Source organism: Cannabis sativa, unplaced genomic scaffold (genome assembly GCF_029168945.1).
Source record: "Cannabis sativa cultivar Pink pepper isolate KNU-18-1 unplaced genomic scaffold, ASM2916894v1 Contig3, whole genome shotgun sequence".
NCBI classification, from domain to species: Eukaryota; Viridiplantae; Streptophyta; class Magnoliopsida; order Rosales; family Cannabaceae; genus Cannabis; species Cannabis sativa.
Genome location: NW_026870039.1, coordinates 2,956,858 through 2,968,307, shown reverse-complemented (window position 1 = coordinate 2,968,307; position 11,450 = coordinate 2,956,858). Strand labels below are relative to the sequence as shown.

At 31.5% G+C, this 11,450-nt stretch overlaps 2 protein-coding genes across 2 annotated transcripts; one reads left to right on the top strand and one right to left on the bottom strand.

Moving 5' to 3' along the window:
* Positions 1–200: 200 nt before the first annotated feature.
* On the top strand, positions 201–1,401 carry LOC115702541 (uncharacterized). Its single transcript, XM_030629966.2, has one exon. It carries the CDS (start codon positions 300–302, stop codon positions 948–950), a length of 651 nt encoding a protein of 216 aa, XP_030485826.1. The 5' UTR covers positions 201–299; the 3' UTR covers positions 951–1,401.
* An 8,230-nt stretch (positions 1,402–9,631) lies between these two features.
* On the bottom strand, positions 9,632–10,632 carry LOC133033219 (zinc finger protein 3-like). Its single transcript, XM_061107880.1, has one exon. It carries the CDS (start codon positions 10,547–10,549, stop codon positions 9,872–9,874), a length of 678 nt encoding a protein of 225 aa, XP_060963863.1. The 5' UTR covers positions 10,550–10,632; the 3' UTR covers positions 9,632–9,871.
* Positions 10,633–11,450: the final 818 nt, after the last annotated feature.

Genomic DNA, 11,450 nt, shown 5'->3' with positions numbered 1-11,450 from the left:
ATTTCCAAATGTAGGTTCATATCATATATGAATTAATTACGATTAAAAAAGGAAAACAAAATGAACAGCCAGCCACTACACTACATGTATAGAAAAATGATAGAATGACATTAATTTGCGGTACACAATGCCTATATTTGCCAACTTAATTAACCAACTTTATATAAGTAGTCCTCAATTCGAAGGTCTCAACCATAGTTTTTCCTCTAAAAATCTCACCCTGCTCGACAGCAGGGGGAGGGAACCCTAAATATATACATATATATTTTATATACAATAACATATTTACTCTCTTTGCCATGGATGATCAACAAATACCGTCACTGCTATCAGAAAACAACAACGAAAACAATCAAAATAATGACGGCCTATTATTATCGAATAATAATGATAAGGTGAAGGACTCTCCGTCTAATTCTACGGCCGTCAAGAAACGGAGGGGAGCGGTGCAACTGATCAAGGTGGCGCTGTACATGATCCGACGTCGTTCTGGAAAATCCAAGTCGACGGTTGACGTGGCATCATCAGGAGGAAGCCTTTGGAATTGCCTAGTTGGCTCCATGCGCCCTTTGCATCTCCAAAGCCACGGCACTCCACGTCATCATCACGCTGCAACCCATGATCATAAAAACAACGCCGTTATAACGTCACCGATGTCCCCTGGTGCCTCCAGCTCCTACTCCACGGACGATGACACGAGCCGCTACGCCTCTGCGGCCAATCTTCAAGCCCTCGACACCGAGAGCCGCTATGCCTCAGCGGAGAATCTTCGGGCGCTTGATGATAGTGAATGTGAAGATGATCATGGTCATGATGAAAATGGTGGAGATGAGATGATTGATGCCAAGGCTGAGGAGTTTATTGCTCAGTTTTACCAACAGATAAGGCTTCAGCGCTTGAACTCCATGGATCGCCGTTACAATGAGATGATTCAGAGGTCAATTGGTTGAGATTAATTAATGGTGATCCTAATTAATCAAGAGGGACATCATTTTGAACGTTACGTCGGTTTGTTTTTTTCTTTCCTATGCATGCATGCAAAAACATGCGTGCACGTCGAGTTAATTACTTTATTTTATTATTTATATCATATTTTTGGTCATTTCCTTTTGTTTGTTTCAAAGATATATATGGAAATTTATTAATTGTTCATTGTGGGTCAAGAGATTCTTGTCGATTGCGTGGAGAAAAACCGAATTCTTGTCTGGGGTCATGGACTGATCATGGGCTGGTGTTTGTTGTTTTTGAGAGGAAAAATTGTCTTTAATTATTTTGTCATCTATAATCATTTGTAATATTTATTTTTCTATAGTCAATTTTAGTATCAGTTGGGCTTTGCAATCAATAGTTGAACATTTTTTTTGTACTGTTAAATTAATAAATTCACTGTTTCTAGCCTCACTAACTTTTATTAATTTATTTGCAATTTAAGTCATTTTAATGGGGGAAATAAAATATAAAAATGTCTACTTTCATTTTGTTTTGGTTGAAATCTAAAGATTCTTTTTTTTTTCCTAAAGGTTAAATTTTAAAAGAGTTGGAAGTACCTAGGCCTTCATGCATTGCATATATAGCATATAATTGTAAGTATAGGTTTTTTCATTATTTGGGTAATTGCTATATCTTAAAAAGTACAATAATTAATAATAGAATAATAGGATTTGTCTTCTCAAACTATTAATCTTATGAAGTTTTGTCTCTTAAACCATTTTTTGTTGCAAAAAATTTCCTAACTATAAAATCCGCCTGCAGTTTGCATTCTACTTATTTCTATAATAATTTGTTTTTTTTTTTATCAAGAATAATCTTTTTATTAATCAAACAAGCCATTTACAACCAAATAGGGTATGCACCCACAACTTTACATAAAAACTTACAAACTTTTAGCATTTATAAAAACAATCATCTCAAAACTAGAAAGCTTCCTATATCTTAAACAAGAGACAATCTAGTTTTGAGATTCTCTTTAATGCTTCTATCTATATATATTGGAGCTATACATTTTCCTTCGAAAACACACAAGTTCCGATTAAGCCATATAATACCATAGTTGGCACTAGCTAGTGTAGCATAGTAAATTTCTATTAATAAACTTCTCAGCCTTTTTCCTTGGAGCCAATATTCAAGAAGCAACTCAAAAGAAGTTGGCCAAAGCCACTCCCCCAGCCACTTCTTGATATTTTGCATCACTCTCCAAGAAAAATGACACTCGATGAATAAGTGTTCATGAGATTCTAGATCCCATTCACAAATCGGACAATAGGCACTAACAATGAGAACATGTTTCTTAACAAAATTGTCCCTAGTGAGAAGGTTAGAGTGTACCATTTGCCACATTATAAAACGATATTTTGAGGTCGAGAGCTTGCACCAAACTACTTTCTTACTATCAAAACTTGTTTCTTTTGAAATGAGATAGTCATAAGCTTGCCTAATCGTAAAGCTGCCATTAGTTTTAGCTTTCATGATAGCTTCACAAGTGAATGAATCTCTTAATCTCAAAATTTTCATCCAATACCAACTAACATCCACTTAGCTCAAGAGACCACACCTCTTAATCTTTAATGTACAAGTTGTTCACCCATTTTACCCAAAGTACATCTTTCTTTGTAGTAATTAATAGCCCATAAATACTTTGCCAAAGTCGCTTTGTTCCATTTAGGACCTTCTCGAAATCCTAAACCTCCAAGTTCTCTCGGTAGACACACCAAGTTCCAAGGGGCCATATGAAGCCTACTCCGATTATCCTTTTTCCCCCAAAAAAAGTTTCTACACATTCAATCAATCTCTTTGGCTATTTTTTGAGGTAATTGAAATATGCTCATCCAATAACTTCTGATTCCAAGTAAGACAATGTTTATTATAAGAGCTCTACCTGCAGAGGATAGGTGACGACTTGCCCAAGAATGTAATTTTAGCTTTAGTTTCTTTAAGATGATATCACAATTCTCATACTTCCACTTAGTTGGCCTCAAAGATACCCCCAGATATTTCAAAGAAAATGTACTGTCTTGAAGGAAACCTCCTGTTGAATGAAAGTTACCGTATCATCTAGTATACCTGCAAAGTAGATGTTAGACTTCTCTGAATTAGCTTTGAGACCCGAAAGAGCCTCCAAAATACATTTGACCGAGTCTCTATTCCCTTACAAAATAGGATTAGATCATCAGCAAAACATGGAGTAGAGAGCTTTAGCTTTTTGCACATTGGGTGATAAGAGAAGGCTTTGTCCATGGCTTTCTATTTTAGTGTTCGAGTAAGGTAGTCCATGACTAGCACAAAGAGAAGGGGTGACATAGGATCCCCTTGTCATAAGTCTTTTGCACCCTCAAACTGTCCTTGTATTCTTCCATTCATTACAAGTAAATAGCATGAGCTCCGAACACAAACCACTATCCACTCTACAAATATTCTTGGGAACCTGTAGGCTTTTAAAAGGCTTTCCAGAAACTGCCAGTCAATTGTATCATAGGTCTTGCTCAAGTCTATTTTCATTAGACATCGAGGGGAGAGTTGTTTTCTGTGGTACCCTTTGATTAAATATTGAAGGATCAAAACATTGTGCGCAAGGGAGCGAATGCTCCACGGTTATTACTAACTAGCCAAGAAAGAACCTTTATGAAATTCTATAATAATTTGTTAATGTAACATTAACTTGACCTTAATCTAAATTCAGTTTAAAAGTTTAACAAAATAAATAAATAAATAAATAACAATCTCATAATAAATTGTGAAAATATGCATATATACATTTTTGAAGCTAATTATATAGAATTTTAAGTAAACTTTCGTATGCAATAATTAGAAGAGAAGGAGATATTATATTTGCTGATTTCTATAGTTCTTGAGAGAACTTTAAAAAAAAAAAAAGAAGGTGTGAGAAAAATTGTTATGGATTATAGTTTAGTAAGATTTTTTTTCTTATTTATTCATCATAATAATAATTTAAATGAAAAGATGACCATTAATTCCAATATACACTCAGTTACAATTATTATTCATCTCTCTCTTATTACTTAAATTAGACAAATGGACATATTTTTTTTTTTTGAAGAATTTGGACATATTTTGGGTGTGTTTGAAAATATATTTTTAATTATTTTTTTTAAAATAATTAAAAAGGTGAAAATATTTTCAAAAATCATATTTTATAAAACTATTTGTACTTTTCAATTTTTTAATTAAGAATCTAAATTTGAAAAAAAAAAAATTACTTTCAAAATTTTTTTAAACAATTTTTTTAATCAATATTTTAGACTCTGACCCCAACTTAGACCTTGGAAACCGAACCTAGACCTGGCCCCAGACTTGGACCTGCCTCCAATCCCGACCTCAAACTCGAATTAAATAAAATCAAAAAATTAAATTTACTGAACACACTTCACTACAAGAAATGTCACTTTTGCCAGCACATTTTTATGCTGACAAAAGTTTGGTATTGCGCTGGTAAAATAAAATTTACTTCTGATGTGTTGGCAAATCAACGTTGGTATTAGAACTTTTGCCAGCACAAAATGAAAAGTGCTGGCAAAAATTACTTTTTCCACCGCGTAAATGCACTGGTAAAAGTTAGATTTTAAGCACTCCAAATGTACGCTGGTAAAATTTTGACCTTTTTACCAGCGCAGTTTGTAAAATGTGCTGGTAAAAGTTACTTTCTTTTACCAACGCAGTAGCGACTGTGCTCGTAAAAGTGACAATTCTTGTAGTGCTTCTGTTTTTTGTTTTTAAAATTAAAAAACAAAAGTGGTTATAGAACATTTTTGTTTTTCAAAAACAAAATTTTAAAACAAAATTTTTTATATTTTATTTTTGTGATTAAAAAATTTAAAAACAAAAGTGTCACCAAACGCCACTTCTATCTTTCATCCATATTGTGTATTTGGTCTTCCGCCATTACAATTTGTTTTCCTTGTTCATTAATTTACTCCTAATCTTTCTCTACTCCCATATTTTAGTAGAGAAGGGTCATAACACATGGAATTTTCGAATAAGATTATTGGTTAGACATAATTAACAATTTCAACTCCTAATAAGAAAAAGAATAATTCAATAAAATATTATCTTTTGTAAGTTTTTTATAATTTTATGTTCAAAGATTTTTTTTAATATTTTTAGAGTATTTTTTATAATATACAAACAACAATAAAAATTTAATAAGAATACAATATTAAAATACATCAAAAGATTAGATTTTCTATAAATATAATTATAAAAATTGTAAAAATATTTAAAATTTAATATTTTTATTGTTTTTGAATGTTTATGAAATAATCCAAAAAAAAAAAAAAAACTCCGAATTAAAATAGAGAAGTTACCCGCTCCCACAAAAAAATTGTAGTAAATCCAAAAGAAAATCAAGGATCGTCTGGTAGTTGGGCCACATGTAAGAGGTATTTATGGGTTTGTGGGCTCTAACTTTTAGATTTATACCACAAAATATTGCATTTTCGGCTAGCATCTCTGTTCATCTTTTATTGACTATATATAGGGAATTTTACAAAAATACTGCTTTTTGACCAAAACTTTACATTTTTACTGGGACACGGCAAAAACAACTTTTGTACTGCCCAAGCCCAATTTCATTACTTTTGTACTGCCCAAGCCCAACATCATTACTTTTGTACTGCCCAAGCCCAACATCATTTCATTTCATTTATACTGATATATTATATATAGTTTTATTTTATTTTTGTGGTCTAACTTCTTATTAAAAGATAGGAACACATCACTGAAAGCAACAACATGCACTTCATTATATATATACACTAACATATATATTACTTGAATTTTTACAAAATAATGATTTATTAATTTCCCAGATTTTTTTTTTCATTGCATATTACATATTTATACTGTCCTCCCCTTTTTTTTTTCTTTTATACTGTCAACAACAAAACAAAAGTATGAGGCCTCCATCTTTGACAATCACAGACATAACCACCACAACAACACCAGGACACCGGAAAATAACCATTAATTCCGACAAGAATAAACAAAAGCAGTAAAATCGACGTCAATAAATAATCATGGCAAAACAACAGTAAAACAACACTAAAACAATCAAACAAAACAAAAGAAAAAAATGATTAAAAAAAAACAAACAATCTGCTGCACAACCTCCACACCAGATGCAAAATCAACTATATTTGCAAGTCTATACCTAGAAAATTTTAAAAAAAAAAACTACTAAAACAACACTGAAACAACACAAAAACAAATGAAGCAAAATATAACTACTTAGAAAAAGATAAAAGAAACACACACCTCAAAACTCTCTTGTGAGTGAGCTCGTCAAATATATTGATCATGAAAAACAACAGTAAAACAATACTAAAACAATACTAAAACAACACAAAAACAAATGAAGCAAAAATAACTACTTAGAAAAATATAAAAGAAACACACACCTCCATCTTCCACACTCACAGACATAACCATCACAACAACACGAGAACACCCAATAAATACCTATTAATTCAAATAAATAAATCATGAAAAACAACAGTAAAACAATACTAAAACAATACTAAAACAAAAAAAAACAATAAAAAAAAATGATCAAAAATTAACTATGTTGTGCACATCCTCAATACTAAATGCACTATATTTGCAAGAAAAGTTCTAGAAAATTAGAACAAAAAAAAACCACACTAAATCTTATATTTTAAAAAACATAACTAAGAACTTCAAAAAATTAAAAAAAAAAGAAGAAGAAAAGAAAAGAAGATGAAGAAGAAGAACTAAGAACTATCACCTTCATGGTCTTCCTTCCCCTCATCATCTCAGCCATAAAAACATAGCTTTTATTTGGGTAATATTATAGATTTGGGAAAAAAAAAAGAAAAAAAAAGAAGAAGAAGAAGGTGAATAGTAGATAGATTAGTAAACACATAAGAAGAGAGAATAACCACAAAAAATTTGACCCAAAGACAATAACTGGATGTGTTTTTTTTTTAAAAAAAAAAAGAAGAAGAAGAAGAAGAAGAACATAAGAAGAAGAAGATGAATAATTAAATGGGATAGTAGGTATAAAAACGTGGTGTGAAAGAGAGTAATTGTATTGATATAATGATTAAATTGAATTAAAAGAAAAGAAAAAAAAAAAAAAGCTGCCACAAATGTGACAATTCCCATCACATCATTTTTTTTATTGATATAATGATTAAATTGAATTAAAAGAAAAGAAAAAAAAAAGCTCGCCACAAATGCGACAATTCCCATCACATCATTTTTTTTATCACTTAAAATAAAAAAAAAAAAAAAAAAGCTAAAGTTTTAAAGGCAAGAAACTCGCCAAAAAAAAAAAAAAAAAAGACAGTATAAATGTTGCAATTTCCGTGCAACAGTAAAAATGTAATAAATGGGGAAAAAATAGTAGTGGGTGTAAATTTCCCTATATATATCCTCTTCAACGATTAAGAAAAAATCTTTTTGCCTCTCTCCCTCATTTTTCTTCTTTTTAATTTTAGTTTATTGATTACTGTAGAAAATGTAAGAAGTTTCTTTTTTACTTTGTATGTAAAATCATGTATCAACAATAATTTCTTTGTACTCTTTGCTTTTGTTGTCCTGTTGTTCACTGTGTGTTTACAAATTTAAATAATGCAGATATGTTTTGGCTAAGTGGAGAAGTAAATCCCATGTGCTCATCAGTATTTTATCTTGCTTTTGATTGAAATTTCATGAGATTTTTTAGAAAAGAAAACAATAATTTGATCAAAATTTCATATAAAAATCATTCCCTTTTAATAAAGTTTAGTATGTCACATCACAGTTGAAAACATTCTGTATTTTTTTCCATCTTCAACTCTACATATATTATTGGAGCTAATTTGATATTAAGCATGTTGTTTGGAGTTGTGTACTTGTATTATTGTGCCATAAAAAAATAATAATAATAATATAAGTAAAAAAATAAAAAATAAATAATAATAATATAAGTACCACCGCCACGCACTATACCGCATCAATATTTTTACCATTTCACATTTTTTAATTATATTCGATATAACTCAGAAAACCTTTTTGTGGTGACATGTGCAGCTAAAAAAAATTGGATACTTTTACAATGCACATGTAAAAAGGGTTTATCTATTTTGGCTAAAATAATTTGTAATTATTTGTTGCTGTACGAGATTTTTTTATTTGTGGAATAAATTATTTAAATTATATTTTTGAAGTATTAAATATTTTTGAATTTTTTAAAAATTTATAAAAATATTTTAAAACGACTATAAAAATAATTAAGCTATTTTTTTTAAATACATAAACAAATTAAGAATGGAGAGGTAAAATTTGTCAAAAGTTTATAGTAGAATTTTTCAAAAAAATATTCAAATTATAGTTCAAACAAAGGATTGACGGCATGATATTGTGTTTTTTAGTTTAGCGTAGTGGTCTTGCGTTGGAACCCTCTCCCCTTCTTTATATCCCTCCTCACCTAGCCTAACTGGCTTCACGGCGTGATATTGTTTAGTTTTAGAGCATTGCTATTAGTGCTGCCTAGCTTTTTCTAGGTGATATTGTTTAGTTTTACAATCTCAACTACTATACATATAAATATATTGATGAAATGAGGACTCCTATATTAATTTCAAACGCTTGATTTAGTATACAGTTAACCACACAAACAGTTTAATCAGCAATATTCAAATTGGTCAAATAAAAATCCACTAAATATAAACAAAATAAAATCAAGAAATTCTGAGTATAATATAAGCGCTAAGCAAAATAAGCAAATAGTGCAGAGATTTCGTGACAATGGAGTTGTGGACTGGGGAAAAGGACCACACCAACACGTGGCAGAATCAGCACCGTCGATGAAGTTAATAGCCGCGAACAATCTCTGAGCACTTATTTTTGATCCAACGGATGCTTTTCCTCAGAGAAGCTTTGACCTTACCTTCAACCGTGTAAACCTTATACTTGTAGATCCTCTTCTTCCTCTTCGCCTCCGGGTCACCGAAGCTCCACGGTTTCAAATCGGCCCGACTCGCTCTCGACGTTCGCGCTGGGACCGGACCCGGATCGGGCGAGTGAACACGAGTCGTTCCGTGATGGACCTGACTCATTGTTCCGTAGCTCTTGCCGCTCACAATGTCGTGCCTGCGGTCTCCCACTCCGCCATAGCGCGTAGCGCCCGACCCGGATCCGAACCCGTCCATTTGAGATGTTTGGAGATGTGAGAAACGATGAGGTAGGGTTTTTAAAATGGCGATTCAGACTCAGAGAACGTTTTGGAGCACCAAGGGCAGAATCGTAAACTCGAAATGCGGGAAAACTGGGCTTTGAACTTGGCTTATCTCATCCCTTTGTATTAATTTTCGAACTTGCTCTCTTATCTCTGAACTCAGCTGTACATAAAATATTATTTAATATATAAAAATACAATATATTTAATTTACATTAATTTTAAATTTAATAAATCGTTGTCTTTGGTTTCAGTTGGGACAACCTCGGTTTTACCGATCTCTTCTCTTTTATTGTAAGGAATTTAATTTTATAAATTTAGTTTTTTTGGTTAAAAATTATAATTTTATGTTTTTTTAGTTCTTACTTTGACGTAAGTAATAATTAAAGTATATAAAGAATAATAATACAATAAGTATCAGTTTCACATGCCATTCTCTGCTCTAATAAATTATCAAATCGAATCTATAAAAATGACAGATCCAAATAATTAATACAAAAGAAAGAAAAAAATTAAGAAAAATACGACGTGGAAATTCTAAAGTTTTCGACATAATTTATGCACGAATAGGGTGGAATCCCAAGTGATGATAAAAAAATTACAAAATATTATTTAATTAATGGAGCATAATTAAATTATTAATTGTTTTTTTTAATGTAATTATTCTCATTTAATTAATTAACTGGAAAGAGAAAGTTTAAGGTGAAGATCAACATGACCAACTTCTGGATTGGGCGTACTAGTAGTAGCACTAGCAGTATTACTACTGGTTGAAAACGACTGTTCTCTAGGCCTCAACGACATCAAACAGTACTGCGTATTATCAGGAAGCCGATGATGATGGGAATACGAAGGCGGCGCCACCGCATGCTGCGACGGTTGTGACCGGTGATGATCAAACCTGCTAATGGTGGTGCAACAAGTAGGAATAGTAGCTGTACTAGTATTATCATTATTAAAGCCTGTGAATCTTCCAGGTGGATAAAGTGCTGATGATGATAATGATCTTATTGAATGTGGGCTTAGTACTGGGCTGATTGGGCCCGCATTGCCGAGAAGTGGGCCCCGGCCCTGATATTGGGCACTGACCCTTTGACGTTCTCGCTTGTGAGCGTTTTGATGGCCTCCTAGAGCTTGAGAGTTGGCGAAAACTCGACGGCAGAATTGGCACTTGAATTTTCTGTTGTCGTCCCACATTGATGGTGATGAGGTATGATAATCTTCTTTTTTATTATCTGATGTGCATGATAACACTTCTCCATTTTCTGTTATGGGAAAACCAAATAGCTTTAGCGTTGAAGAGGAAGAACTACTAGTACTACTCGAGTTATTATGATGATAATAATGATCGGACATGATAATGATCAATATTATTCTTGTGCTACTCTTAATATATATATGTATATGTAGGTTACCTTTGTTGTTTTTGTAGTTTGTGAAGTGGTGAATTCATCATATTTATAGGCAACTATATATTTCTATTAAAAAAAATAATAATAAAATTAATTGCTACATCTTTTACTATATTGTGGACCTTTTGGCGTTTGTCCTTTTACAATTAGTACAGCAAAAAGCTCTCTTGATGGTGATATCCCACAAATTAAGTTGTTTTCTTAGATCAAATGATATATATTGGTGCAACAAGTTTATTTTAATGACCCTAAAGCTTAACCTTTATTAAAGTGTATATTATGGCCCTCAAAAAAAAATGTTTATTATGTGTCCCACTTATTTGTTTGTTTGATTTCGGAGTGAACTCAACTTGAATAAAATTTTTATCACAATGGTGGCTTCCAAAGTCAAATATTACATTAACATGTATATATTTTTTTAATTTATGAATTTTTTTAAAAAAATTAAATAAATTGATGGGTATGTAAAATCGCCAAGATGGTGGGCGTGGCTGTAGACTGCATGTAGAGGTTTTATTTTTTTATTATTTTTTTTTATTAATACTAGTATCATACATAGAACAACACATTCTTTTTTTTTTTCAAGAAAAATATTGGTAGGACAACACATATTCACATAGTCAATACATTGCTTTATTTCAACAGCAAAAAAAACACATTATTTATTCTCAAAATATAAAATAAAATAAATATTACCTTTGTTTTCATTATATGCTGCTGAGATGAATTCTCTCTTTATTAGAAATAAATTAATAAATAAATATTGTGATCATAGATATAGTCTAATAATTTCACACTTCTCCTTCCAAAGAAGAGATCCTAAGTTCAAATCCCCTTCTCACGAT

Bases quoted from the DNA above. Each gene is read 5' to 3' on its own strand.
- LOC115702541 (XM_030629966.2), top strand. From the start codon at position 300: ATGGATGATCAACAAATACCGTCACTGCTATCAGAAAACAACAACGAA.
- LOC133033219 (XM_061107880.1), bottom strand. From the start codon at position 10,549: ATGTCCGATCATTATTATCATCATAATAACTCGAGTAGTACTAGTAGT.